At 40.7% G+C, this 15,093-nt stretch overlaps 1 protein-coding gene across 4 annotated transcripts in view; it reads left to right on the top strand.

The window, feature by feature from the left end:
* Positions 1 to 15,093, top strand: part of stard9 (StAR-related lipid transfer (START) domain containing 9) — a 438,377-nt gene that overhangs the window by 300,123 nt on the left and 123,161 nt on the right. For all 4 annotated transcript variants that reach the window (XM_073040494.1, XM_073040495.1, XM_073040497.1 and 1 more), the window contains 3 exons: positions 7,164 to 7,215; positions 11,533 to 11,670; positions 12,584 to 12,666. In XM_073040494.1, coding sequence (XP_072896595.1) covers positions 7,164 to 7,215; positions 11,533 to 11,670; positions 12,584 to 12,666 — 273 coding nt within the window. The remainder of the gene's footprint in view (positions 1 to 7,163; positions 7,216 to 11,532; positions 11,671 to 12,583; positions 12,667 to 15,093) is intronic.

The following is a 15,093-nucleotide window of genomic DNA, read 5'->3' as shown; positions in this document are numbered from 1 at the left end:
ATCCATCTGATCCTTGCTTCCTAAACCTCATGTATGCTGCCTTCCACCTGACTAGATTTTCCACCTCACTTGTCACCCATGGTTCCTTCACCCTAACATTCTTTATCTTCCTCACCGGAACAAATTTATCCCTAACATCCTGCAAGAGATCCCTAAACATCGACCACATGTCCATAGTACATTTCCCTGCAAAAACATCATCCCAATTCACACCCGCAAGTTCTAGCCTCATAGCCTCAATTTGCCCTTCCCCAATTAAAGATTTTCCTGTCCTCTGATTCTATCCTTTTCCATGATAATGCTAAAGGCCAGGGAGCAGTGATCACTGTCCCCCAGACGTTCACCCATTGACAGATCTGTGACCTGACCCGGTTTGTTACCTAATACTAGATGTAGTATGGCATTCCCCCTAGTCGGCCTGTCAACATACTGTGACAGGAATCCATCCTGGACACATTTAACAAACTCTGCCTCATCTAAACCCTTGGAACTAATCAGGTGCCAATCAATTTTAGGGAAGTTAAAGTCACCCATGTTAACAACCCTGTTATTTTTGCACCTTTCCAAAATCTGCCTCCCAATCTGCTCCTCAGTATCTCTGCTACCAGGGGGCCTATAGAATACCCCTAGTAGAGTAACTGCTCCTTTTCTGTTCCTGACTTCCTCCCATACTGACTCAAGAGGATCCTGCTACATTACCCACACTTTCTGTAGCTGTAATAGTATCCTTGATCAATAATGCCACCCCTCCTCCACTTCCCCCCCCCCCCCCCACTCTATCCCTTTTAAAGCACTGAAATCCAGGAATATTGAGAATCCATTCCTGCCCTGGTGCCAGCCAAGTCTCTGTAATGGCCACTACTTCATAATTCCATGTATGTATCCAAACTCTCAGTTTATCACTTTTGTTTCTGATGCTTCTTGCATTGAAGTACACACACTTTAGCCCTTCTACCTTACTACCTTTACACCCTTTATTCTGCTTCTCTTTCCTCAAAGCCTCTCTATATATTAGATCTGGCTTTACTCTATGCACTTCTTTCACTGCTCTATCACTCCAGGTCCCATCCCCCTTCCAAATTAGTTTAAACCCTCCCAAACCATGCTAGCAAACCTACCTGCAAGGATATTGTTCCCCCTCAAGTTCAGGTGCAACCCATCCAATCTGTACAGGTCCTACCTTCCCCAGAAGAGATCTCAATGATCCAAAAATCTAAACCCTGCCCCCTGCACTAACTCCTCACCCAAGTCACCCAGTGACCTGTTTCCAGCAGCCTAGGTATGACTACCTCCCTGTAGCTCTCACCTATGATTGCCTCATTTTCCCTTATGAGTCAAAGGTCATCCAGCTGCTGCTCCAGATCCTTCACACAGTCTTCCAGATCACCCAGCTGCATGCACTTCTGGCAGATGTGATTCTGCAGGAGAGGGGAGTTCCCCCAAGACTGCCACATCTCACAGGAGAGGCACATCACTGTCTCAAGAGGCGTTGTAAAGATTAATTGGGAACAAGCTCATCCTCCACCTCTTCTCATCGAAGCATCTCAAGTCAAAGCCTCAAATCTCCACTCTTTCACTGGCCTACTCACTCACTAGCCACTTTCTACAGGCTGCTCTGCTTGAGCTGCCCCTCTATTTATTTGTTTGAGCTTTTCAAACTGCTTGGTCACCTGACCTCAATTGCCCAATCAGTTGCATTCTGCTGAGTCTGAGCTATTCAAATCTTGATTGACTTGATTGCACAGTCCAACTGCCAAAACTACCATTTTTGTAGGTACTGGGATGATAGTGGCCTTATTAAAACAGATGGGAGCCTCAGATTGAAGCAGAGAGTTCTTAAAAATGTCTACACATACCCCTGCCAGCTGATCCATGCAGAATCTAAGAACACAGCTAGGTACACCATCTGGGCCAGTTGCTTTCCATGGGTTCACTCCTCCGGAAGATTGATTTTATATTTGCAGTGGTGACTGTAGTTTTAGATGCATTGGAGGCTGTCAGTGGGTGGTGACATTCCAGTCCCTGTCCAGTCAAGACATGCATAGAATACATTCAAAACATTCAAATTCTGTTCAAAATATGCAGGTGTAAAGCGGACAGTGGGCTATGAAAATTGAATATCATCAGCATATGTCGCTTTGCTGTACCTATTGGTTTAGACCTTACTTTGAGATGTACTTCGTAATACAAACTAGCAATATTTTTACAATAGTCCATTATTAAATTCTGCAGTATTGCCAGTCACTGGCCTCCAATTTGAAAAATAACCTTTCACCCTCACCCTCTTTTCCTATCATTAAGCCAATTGGCTAGCTCTCACTGAATCCCATGCAGTCTAACTTAATATAGCAGCCTGGAAATTTATCAGAGGCCTTCCTGAAATCCATATAGACATCAATAGCTCTGCCTTCATCTTCCATTTTGGTTACTTCACAAAAACATAATCAAATTCATGAGATGTGATCTCCCACACATAAAAGTGCTGACTATTTTTGTCTCAAGTTGTTGGAATCGATTGTCAAGGATGAGGTTACGGAGTACCTGGAAGCATATGACATGATAGGCAGAACTCAGCATGGTTTCCTTAAAGGAAAATCCTGCCTGACAAACCTATTGCAATTTTTTGAGGAAATTAAAAGTGGTCTAGACAAGGGAGATGCAGTGGATGTTGTGTATTTGGATTTTCAGGAGGCCTTTGACAAGGTGCCACACATGAGGCTGCTAAACAAGATAAGAGCCCATGGAATTACCGGGAAAGTTACATACATGGATAGAGCATTGGCTGATCGGCAGGAATCAGAGAGTGGGAATAAAGAGATCCCATTCTGGTTGGCTGCCGGTTACCAGTGGTGTTCCACAGGGGTCAGTGTTGGGGCCATTTCCTTTTACGTTGTATATCAACGATTTGGATTATGGAATAGATGGCTTTGTGGCTAAGTTTGCTGATGATACAAAGATAGGTGGAGGGGCCGGTAGTGCTGAGGAAACAGAATGTCTGCAGAGAGACTTGGATAGATTGGGAGAATGGGCAAAGAAGTGGCAAATGAAATACAATGTTGGAAAGTGTGCAGTCATGCACTTTGGTAGAAGATATAAACGGGTAGACAATTATTTAAATGGGGAGAGAATTCAAAGTTCTGAGATGCAATGGAACTTGGGAGTCCTCATGCAGGATACCCTTAAGGTTAACCTCCAGGTTGAGTCAGTGGTGAAGAAGGTGAATGCAATGTTGGCATTCATTTCTAGAGGAATAGAGCATAGGAGCGGGATGTGATGTTGAGGTTCTATAAGGCACTGGTAAGACCTCACTTGGAGTACTGTGTGCAGTTTTGGGCTCCTTATTTAAGAAAGGATGTGCTGACGTTGGAGAGGGTTCAGAGAAGATTCTCTAGAATGATTCTGGGAATGAGAAACATTTGTCCGCTCTTGGACTGTACTCCTTGGAGTTTAGAAGAATGAGGGGGGGCCTCACAGAAACATTTTGAATGTTGAAAGGCATGGACAGAGTGGACGTGGCAAAGTTGTTTCCCATGATGGGGAAGTCTAGTACGAGAGGGCATGACTTAAGGATTGAAGGGCTCCCGTTCAGAACAGAGATGGGAAGAATTTTTTATAGCCAGAGGGTGGTGAATCTGTGGAATTTGTGGCCACGGGTGGCAGTGGAGGCCAAGTCACTGGGTGTATTTAAGGCAGAGATTGATAAGTATCTGAGTAGCCAGGGCATCAAAGGTTATGGTGAGAAGGCGGGGGAGTGGGACTAAATGGGAGAATGGATCAGATCGTGATAAAATGGCAGAGCAGACTCGATAGGCCGAATGGCTGACTTCTGCTCCTTTGTCTATGGTCTTATGGTCTTTCTAAGTGCTTGTATTCCTTAGATGTTAGGCTGTAGTTACCAATTTATTCTTTGCAGCTTTTCTTGAATAAAGGTGCAGCCTTCTCTGCCCTCCTGTCTTCTGGCTCTTCACCCATCACTAATGATGCTGCATATATCTTTGGCAGATCTCTGGCAATTTCTTCTCTAGCTTCCCACAGTGTTCTTGGATATACTGATTTATATGTAGTCTACAAAGTGAGACGGAAATTATTCTAGCTAGTGAGACAGAAATTGAGCTAGTTTGGGAAATAATGAGTTAGTGTGAGACATTGTGTAGTGAGCATCATACTGAAGTTTTCATGGAAATGAAATTTGAAGGCTCAGAAGAACAGTGATCATTTTAGTATTATTAATATGGGAAGAAACAAAGCTGTAATGGAAAGAGGTCAAATGTTACACAACTGTTATACGTTAATAAATTTATAAGGAAATTATAATTATTCACCATATATTTTCTTCTTTGAATTATCATTCTTTCTTTTGTTTCCTTCGCTTGTTTATCTTTCTATTGGACCAGCTGAATTGTAAGTAAAGGTACTATTGATGATCAGTTATCCTTTCACATGTTGTGCCTGCTAAACTTAAATTGTTTGCTGTGTTTAAATATTCATCGGTTATTCAGTGACCCATTTGTACAATGCCTTTCAGTCATATGAAATGAGGATAGAAATTTCCATTTGACAGAAATAGAACAGAAAATAGTGGCATCACTCAGGTTTATGTAACATCTGTAGAGGGAAAACAGAGTTAATGTTTCTGATCTATAAATCTTCACAACCAGAGAAGTGAGGAAATGAGCATGATTTTATTTGTAGAGTGGGGGAGGGATAGAGAGAACACGGGATATCTGAAAAGATGGAGACCAAGGTTGTCCTGGTGACACAACTTTTTTTTGGTGTTGTATTAGAATTAGACATTAATACAATTCAATCAATACTGATGTGTTCAAAGGAGTGTAAATAAAAGATGATTGCTGGCAATGGAAAGAAGCAACATGCTGGAAAAGTGAGAAGTAGAATTTGACAGTTGCTAGAGATCTGAAATAGAATGCTGGAAATATGCAGCAGATCAAACAGTCTTTTTTTTAATTTTTTATGTTCAATATTAAACTCCAGAGATTGCAACAAGCCCATGCAAAGGGTGAGGTGCTGATTGTCTAGCTTATGTATTAGGCTTTGTTTGATTAGTATAGGAAACCAAAACAGAGGTTGGACTGGAAAAGAGATGGAGAATTGAATTGACAAGGTGACTGGAAACTTGTGAACTGTGAACAAACTTGTGAACTGAAAGCAATGCACAACATCGAAAGCAGTGCAAATGAATTGCTGCTTTACATGGAAGAACTGTTTGGGGCCCCTGGATGATGAAGAAGTTAATTGGAAGGGTGGATTTCCTGAGGTATTATAAAAGGAGATCTGAAAAAAATATGGAATTTTGGGAATGCTCAGCAAATCAGGCAGCATCTTTGGGGAAAGAATTGCTGTTTTCCCCTAAAAGTACTGCTCAATAAAAGTGTAATTCCAAGTAAAATAGAGATCCTTATACTTCCAATTTTGTGCATTGAATTCAGAGCTCTGGAACAGCCTCCTCTACATGGAAGAAATCAAATGCAGATTACAGGACTCTTCCATTCAGTCCACAGCAAAATTACTAAGCTTCAATCTGTCCTTCCTACTCCTGCTCTGACCTCTGTCATCGGCATCCGCCACTGTTCCAACAAAGCATAGGATAAGCTCAAGGAGCACCATTTCATCTTCTAGCAGCACATTAGTGCATGTTACTAGTACATTAGTACATGGGCACCATGTGCCACTTTAGTGATAGTGTGATGCTGTTACACCTCTGGGCATTCTGGAATTCCAGTGCCATTCTGTAAGGAGTCCTCCCACAGTCCAAATCAGGGTAGATTAATTGGGCTTTGTAAATTGTTCCGTGATTAGGTTAGGGTTCATTGGGTTTGTTGGGGGTTGCTGGAGCGGTGTGGATCACAGGGCTGGAAGGGCCTCCTCCATACTTTATTGCTAGATAAATACACATTACAACATTCTGTAATAAATATTAGGTTCAATAATTTCAGATAATCAGCCTTTCCTGTTTGAGTCATAATGGGCCAGTTTTGAAGTAACTTGTAATGTTAGTTCATTCTTTTGTCTCGAAACAGATATAATCTGATCTGCTAAATATTTACACTCGGCTCTTTTAACTCAGACTTCTGGCAACTACCATGATCTGATCTCACAGTTCCAGCACTATTTGTTACTTTTGCTCCACTCCCATCAGAAATTTTTCAAATTACTTGTTTCCAAACAGATTATCTAATATTAACCAGCATTGGTATCCCTGCCTTTGAATGTTACAAAAGCATTTGTGGTACTTTGAAAAACCTTGGTCTCCATCTTAACTACATTCCCTCCACTTCCCCCATCTTTGGACCTTCATTCTTCCTTTAACTTAACTTTTCTGACTTTGATTTGAATTTTTAATTCTTTCTTTCCCAATATATCCTGCCTCATTTGCTGATCATTCTCAGCAGTTTTTGGTTTTTATTCTAGAATTTCAACATCTGTATTCTTTTTTTTTGTTTTACTTTTCTATTAGGGGGATCCTGAAGGATCCTTGTCTAAATTTACTGGCATTTTGTATTGTTACTCACTCCATGATTTGGCATTGTTTCGCAGTTGCCATGTTGTAGATTTCTGCACCAGTGGCAAGGTTTGCAATGTCTGAAGTTGGCACAGGTAATCAGTAGAATGTATTTCAGCAATATAACTGTAAAATCATAATTTTTTTATTTGACCTTGCTACAGCATTCATGATCTGAAAGGATATATAAAAATACCATTTCAATTCATGATACCTTTACTAAAACTTGAGTTACTCATTTGTATTCTTCTGCAGTTTCTTTGCTCTGTAATATTGATAATTATTAAATGTGTTTCTACCAACCTTTCCATAGGTCCTTTAACGATGAACTTTCTGAGTACAGTAGCTTGCATAAACAAAAATCAGAGGTCCGACTCTTGATATTCTGTCACACACACACACACATATGCATACATACATACATACATACACACACTTTATTTTCTGGGACTTCAACTTCCAAACTAAGTATCACTGACTTTATGGATAGCTTTTTCTATAACATTTTGTAGACATACACCAATGTAATATATCTTACTAGCTAATCTTGAAATAAAACATTTGTTCATATATTTTTGGAATAATTCAGACAGTTCTCTTTAATCAGTTTAAGCAATTTATTTGCATGTCTTCATAATTTTAGGAAGGAATAACAAAGATTGGGAGAATTGATGCGGAAGTGGAGCAAGACATTGGTAAGTGCAAATGAAAGTATTAGAATGCAAGCTATTGTACTATTTTGTATACCTACATCTGCTATGTGTCATACCTCACAAATCAAGGTCTTCAGTCCACTGTATCCATGCAGATCAAATACCCATCTGTGCTGTTCCTATTTACCAGCACTCTTGTATAATCTTCTTAAGCCTTAGTGTTTTAAGTCCTTGTCTGGATATTGTTTAATGTTCTGTGAATATCAGCTTCCACTCCACCCCCCCCCCTCAAAGCTGTGTGCTCCAGATTAAAATGACCTGATGAGTGAAAAGATTCTTCCCTGAAATCTCCTCTATATATTTTACCTTTAATCCTCAACCTGTCCCCCAGTACCTCTGTAATAGAAAAAAGTCCTTATCTTCACACCTCATAATTTTATATAGGAGAACCTGGTTTCCCTTCACTCCTTGACTCCAAGGAAGGAAATAACCTATTCAGTCTCTCCATATAAATGAAATGCTTCATTCCAGCAATATTCTGGTGGATCGCTTCTGAGCCTTGCTTAATGCATTCATGTCTTTCCTATAGTGTGGCAACCAGAATGATATACAGCACTCGATGACATATTGGTTAGGCACCAGCTAAAATCGTAAAGGTAGGGCCTTGACACCGACGCTGGATTTCAGAGCATCATGTGTAACCATGGTCTGCTGTCATTACATAGAAACATAGAAAACCTACCGCACAATACAGGCCCTTCAGCTCACAAACCTGTGCTGAACATGGACTTACTTTAGAAATTATCTTGGGTACCCATAGCCCTCTATTTTTCTAAGCCTTGTGTACCTATCCAGGAGTCTCTTAAAAGACCCTACTGTATCCACCTCTACCACCGTCGCCAGCAGCCCATTTCACGCATTCACCACACTCTGTTTTTAAAAAAAAACTTAACCCTGACACCTCGTCTATATCTACAAACCCCATTTCCAGAAAAGTTGGGATAATTGAATTTCCAAGATGACGGCGCGACGCAGCTTGCAGCAGCCAATCCGGAGCTGATTATCTTATTTGTGAGGTGGGGTGCCATGCGCAATCATAATCGATTGAAAATGAATGTGGAAGCACGGAGGAACAGCGGGAAATCTCCATGAAGACCTTCTTCGTTGCTGCTGCTGCTGTGAGGTCTGGGACTCTGCTGGGAAGAACAGGTCCCCAGTCCTCGGGGTCGCGTTGCCGGTGGCCATTGGCGGGGCTGTCTTAATATGCTCGGTAGAGGTTGGTGCTCGGAGAAGCTGTGCCGGAGGGGATGGTCGTCGGCTCAGAAGTTCGACGGACTCGGAGTCCGCTGCGGTCAGGTCGCTTTTGGTGTGTGTTGCGTCTGCGAGGCTGGGTTCGACGGAGCTTTCATTGTGTGCTGCGTCTGCGAGGCTGAGTCGGGCGCCGCCGTGTAAGTCCATAGTGGGGGTATTCCCTTCTGCCGCCGGCGTGAGATGGCGAGTCTGTCGGGACCCTGGGGACTTGTGGAAACTGTGTGGTGATTTCTTTTGAACTTATAGTCCTTTAACATCTTTGGACTATTTTTACTGTGCCCATGGTCTGTTTTTTTTTTATCAATTATGCTATTGTTTGCACTGTTGTAACTATGTGGTTTTATGCAGGTCTTGTAGCTTTAGTTTTTGGTCTTGTTTGTCTGGTGGATTTGGAGCTCCTTTCCGGGGAACGCGCTAAGACGGTAGCGCGATATTAATACGCAGCAGCCTCTCCGGACTCTGGATTGGGGATTGCCAAACGTTATGTGGATTTTCTGGTGTAGTCTGTTTTGTCATTTGCTTTTGTGATATCATTCTGGAGGAACGTTGTCTCATTTTTTAACTGCATTGCATTTGTGGTTTCTAAATGACAATAAACTGAATCTGAATCTGATATTTTCCAAAATGCAATAAAAACAAAAATCTGTGATATGTTAATTCATGTGAACCTTTATTTAACTGACAAAAGTACAAAGAAAAGATTTTCAATAGTTTTACTGACCAACTTAATTGTATTTTGTAAATATACACAAATTTAGAATTTGATAGCTGCAACACACTCAACAAAAGTTGGAACAGAGTTAAAATAAGATTGAAAGGTGCACAGAATATTCAAGTAACACCGGTTTGGAAGACTCCACATTAAGCAGGCTAATTGGTAGCAGGTGAGGTATCATGACTGGGTATAAAAGTATCGTCCATCAAAGGCTCAGTCTTTGCAAGCAAGGATGGGTCGTGGCTCACCCCTTTGTGCCAAAATTTGTGAGAGAATTGTTAATCAGTTCAAAAGGAACATTTCCCAATGCAAGATTGCAGAGAATTTAGGTCTTTCAACATCTACAGTACATAATATTGTGAAAAGATTCAGAGAATTCAGAGACATCTCAGTGCATAAAGGGCAAGGTCGGAAACCACTGTTGAATGCGCGTGATCTTAGAGCCCTCAGGTGGCACTGCCTAAGAAACCGTCATGCTACTGTGACAATTATAGCCACCTGGGCTCAGGAGTACTTTGGAAAACCATTGTCACTTAACAGTCCGTCGCTGCATCCAGAAATGCAACTTGAAACTATTACACAAGGAGGAAGCCATACATCAACTCTATGCAGAAATGCCGGCGAGTTCTCTGGGCCTGAGCTCATCTCAAATGGACCAAAAGACTGTGGAACCGTGTGCTGTGGTCAGGTGAGTCCACATTTCAGCTAGTTTTCAGAAAAAACGGGCGTTGAGTTCTCCGTGCCAAAGATGAAAACAACCATCCTGATTGTTATCAGCGAAAGGTGCAAAAGCCAGCATCTGTGATGGTATGGGGGTGCATCAGTGCCCACGGCATGGGTGAGTTGCATGTATGTGAAGGTACCATTGACTCTGAGGCGTATATTAGGATTTTAGAGAGATGTATGTTGCCATCAAGGCAACGTCTCTTCCCGGGATGTCCATGCTTATTTCAGCAGGATAATGCCAGACCACATTCTGCACGGGCTACAACAGCGTGGCTTTGTAGACACAGAGTGCATGTGCTTGACTGGCCTGCTGCCAGTCCAGATCTGTCTCCTATTGAAAATGTATGGCGCATCATGAAGAGGAGAATCAGACAACGGAGACCACGGATGGCTGAGCAGCTGAAGTCTTATATCAAGCAAGAATGGACAAAATTTCCAATTGCAAATCTACTACAATTAGTATCGTCAGTTCCAAAATGATTAAAAGGTGTTATTAAAAGGAAAGGTGATGTAACACAATGGTAAACATGCCTCTGTCCCAACTTTTGTTGAGTGTGTTGCAGCCATCAAATTCTAAATTTGTGTATATTTACAAAATACAATTAAGTTGGTCAGTAAAACAATTGAAAATCTTTTCTTTGTACTTTTGTCAGTTAAATAAAGGTTCACATGAATTAACATATCACAGATTTTTGTTTTTATTGCATTTTGGAAAATATCCCAACTTTTCTGGAAATGGGGTTTGTATATATATACTCATTTTGGTGGGGGGAAAAGGAGTAAGTGAGCGAATACAGAATAACAACTAAGTAATATAAAATCCACATTATAATAAGTATTTCTCGAGATAGTTATATCACCGTCTACTTTTGCTTCCGTTTAGCTTCTCAGCATTTTTAAAGTTAGCCAAACCTTATGGCTCTTCTGAAGGGGGTGAAGACTGTTATACTAGGGAGAAGGTGCTCGGTCTGAAGGTAGATAAGTGACCTGGACCAGATGGACTATGCTCTATAGAGTTCTGAAAGAGATGGATGAAGAGATTGTGGAGGCATTAGTAACAATCTTTCAAGAATCAATAATGCTGGTATTGGCTGTTTAATGATTCATTATTCGCAACAATATTTGGTAAGACGGTAAAGCTTCTGTCTGATCCATTGGTTCAGATATAATTTTATGTATTACATGCTGTTTTAGCTGTTTGGCAATGAAACAGTAACAGCTTCACCAGGTTGGCACCTCATTATTTGTAGTTGTATCTACATTTGCTCCCAATATATCCTTCTAAAATCTTCACTGAACCGGGGTTGCATCCCTGCTTGTATTATGGTCAAGTAAGGATGTACCAGGCCATGAGATTAAGAATTGTGGAGCTAAACTTTTCCTGCTAATAAAGATAATCTACAGCCTCTTCAGTTTTGAGCTGTCAGATGTGTTTGTGTCTGTTCTGTTCAGTATATTTATGGAGAGTATCCTTGCTGTGATGACGGGATTTTATATCCACAGCTGCTCAGGTCTCGTGTTAGTCTGTACCTCACAATAAACTTGTGAGAGGTGAAGAACAACTGAGAGCACACCTTTTGCACCAACAATTGTTATCATTATCTCAGTTCTGCAGGGTCCATGGGTGGAGAAGGAACACTGTATCATTCGCAATGATAATGGTGTAGTGATACTTGAACCAATTGGAGGATCACAGTGCATAGTCAATGAGCTGGATGTTGCCCATGCATGTCATTTGTCACAAGGTAATGGAGTTGTTATTGTACCACTAATGTATCTAATTAATTATGTGCAGAATATGTTATTCTGATCATGGATTGCTCTTGGTAAAGAATTCAGATCGTTATTACCTAGGGCAAATAATTTTGCCACTGACTTGATCCCACACCTGCACTGGGCTTGAGGTCTTGCAGAAAAATGCAACAAAGTTCCAGTACAAGCACTGATGTTAGGAAACAAGATGAGGGTTCTTTTTAGTATAATCTTCCTTAAAGCTTGCTCTGTCTGATGAACTTGATCTCCTTTTGATTCCTGTCCATTATATCTGCCTTTCAATTCTACTCTAAATGTTTTCTTACCAATATTTCTTCTGTATTTCACTTCCTTGGCTGTCCAGACTGTTCAGTCATACCCTCACTAGTTTGTGCCCATTACTCTATAAAATTAAGTAAAAGTGGGTGGTGAGATGGATAAGATTATAGCTAAGCCAGTATTTGCCATACTCCACTTTTCCCTACCTTCTTATGCCCCTTGATTCCCTTGTACTTTTAACGTCTGTGAGTCTCCACCTTGGTTATATTCAATTACAGCACTTCAACTGCTCTCTGGGATGAAGAATTTCACAGTCATGACTCACTGAAAGAAGAAATTTCTCTGTATCTCAATTTCAAATAGGCTACCTTTAATCTAAAACTATGCTACTTCATTCAAGATCCTCCTGTGCATATGTAAACATGAAGAGAAATCTCAGCATCCATCTTACTAATCCCACACAGAATCTGTTTCAGTAAATCCAACTCTTGTTCTTGTAAACTCCAATCCACACAGGCCCATTATGGCAAGGTAATTCTGCATGTGTTGTTCATAGGCCTAGAATGAGAATCTTACTCAACTTAATGTGTTTAGTCACAATAATAACATTTATCATTTATTTTTCAGGTGCTGTCATAGTTTTGGGAAAAGTGCATAAGTTCAGGTTTAACCACCCAACTGAAGCTGCAAAGTTGAGGCAAAGGAGAACTGTAAGTTCCTAATACATTAATTAATAAATGTGCTTTACAATTGATGGTGTAGCCGCCTAATATTTCCTTATCATTTGGAGTAAGACAGGCCTCTACCATTCCATGGATGGATGCAAGGCTGCATGTCCTGATACAGGGTTTGGACCAAAAATGTCAACAATTCCTTTCCAGCCACAGATGTTGTATGATCTGTAGAGTACTACCCAGATTGTTGGTCTATCATTCTATTATTTGGAATTTAGAGGCATTTTGTTCAAAAGAATATACAGGACACACCAGCCTTGAACTTCCTGAGAATTCAAAGGAAAATCTGCATCTCAATCTTTTTGCAGAAGAAGTATCTTTAAAGGACTTGATCATGGAACCATGAATAGTGAGCCAATGGAGAATGGAGTAGGTTAGGAAGTTGGAACACTGGCATCCCAGCTCCTGATCAGAATCTAGTTTTGGTGGATCTGAAATTAAACAGAACATGCTGGAAAAACTGAACAGAAGAGACATGATAAAGATTTTAAAAAAGTGATTTTAAAAGCAAGTTAACATTTCAGATTGATGATTTTTATCAGAAGAGTCTGGATCAGTAACAGCATTCATTCTGCCTTAGGTGTAGCAGGACAATGCAGTTACCAAGGAATGCTTATTAAGTTGAATAGTACTATTTTATTCCCTACCCTCCTTTCATTTTCAAATATAGAGTGATGTGAGATCCCTCTATAGGAGCTCACCCCTATTGCCCCTCACCTATCTGATTTGTTTAGTTTGTAAGTCATCCTTTTAAAATGATTCATTTAATCTGACCACCTCTGGCCCACCCAGCATGTACCACTTACTGCCTTGTCCAACCACTTCAGATCCTGTTTTTAAATTCCTATTACCCTACTGTTGCAGCAGTTCACTCCATGACAACTGTAGTGTTCTCGTGCAGGTGTAGAAACTCTGAACTAAACACCGAGTTAAACCGTAGTCAATGAAGACACGATCACAGTAAGATTAATCATTTACTGTTCACTCTTCCACATTAACGTATGGTGAAAAGGTGTTGCTTCTATGATATTTCTTAGTACATAGAAATGGAACCTTTCTTGCGCTGATCCTGCAAACTCAAGCCCCCGCCTTCCCGTCTCTCCATGCCGGTATTTACCCACAAGACGCGGTGAAACCAGGTGTGACATCATTGCATGCTACAATATATCACAGATAATGAATTTACCTTCAACAACTGCAATGTAGTTATCAACCTTAACTTTAACTAGAAAATAATTACAAATGAATTACTAAAGTGAAAATGTAATAAAGCTAAATAAATGCCTTAAGGGCAACACACCAACAAAGGCTCAGCCATAAACAATGGTCCTGATGAGGGAGTGGGGTGGGGTGTAGTTGGCTGGCTGGGGTGAAGCAGAACATGTAGATGCTAATTTGCAGTACCATTGTTTTTCTGCCTTTCTGGGTAATAGAGAATAAAAGTTTAGTGACAACCTTGTTACGAGGCGTGATTGATATGTTCATGGCCTAAGGTAGAAGGAGTCAATTTTAGAAAACCTAGCACATTTATTTTTCAACATAGTCCCCTCCTACATTTACATACTTAGTCCAGCGGTCATGGAGCATAGGGATCTTGGACCTCCAGAAAGTGTCCACAGATGGGTGATTGATAAGTTTGTGGCCTAAGGTAGAAGGTGATGAGCTATACAGCTCTTGTTACAAGCACATGCAGGTCAACTCTTTGATTATGCAGAGAGTTTGAAGTTAATAACCACAAAATTATCAATCACCCTGATGAGTTATTAACTTCCTCGAATGTTTCTACGGGGCTTCCAGTAGATGACTCACAGTGTAACCACCATGGACTGGGGTGAAAGGAGAAAATGTTTGAGTGGTTGATTAGATGCGGTGCTAATGTAATGGATTTTTAATGTGGGATGGTGTTGATCTTCATGTGTTGTTGGAACTGCACTCAGCTGATCAAATGGAGAGTTGTGATTCCATTCTTCTTTTGACTTCAGACTTTGTCACTCTAAATGTTCCATTTGTCCCAGAATACACATCTGCTCTTGTAGCCACAGTATTTATGTGGCTGGTCCACTTTAGCTTATGTTATTGGTGAATGCTGTTTGGTTGATGTTAAGGAGTTGGAAATATAAAGAAGACTAAATAAATTCTCTTTTGGTTGTGATGAGTGGTGCAAAGGTGACTGGCCACTCTAGCCCAAGGCAGAATGTTGTTCAGATCCTGTGGCATGGGTTGTGTTATTTTAATGCCTGAGGAGCTGCAAATATGGACACATGGCATTTGGGTTATCATAACTAAGTCAATACTGTAATGATTCTTTGAAGAGATTACAACTTTTCTCTGAACTCACTTAGTAGTACATTGTAATAATGAGCAAGCATTGACAGCTAATGGATAATGGAGCCAGGTCACTGA

The sequence above is a fragment of the Hemitrygon akajei genome, chromosome 3 (assembly GCF_048418815.1).
Source record: "Hemitrygon akajei chromosome 3, sHemAka1.3, whole genome shotgun sequence".
Taxonomy (NCBI): domain Eukaryota; kingdom Metazoa; phylum Chordata; class Chondrichthyes; order Myliobatiformes; family Dasyatidae; genus Hemitrygon; species Hemitrygon akajei.
Note: the sequence above shows the minus strand (reverse complement) of the source record. Positions and strands in the feature narration are given on the sequence as shown.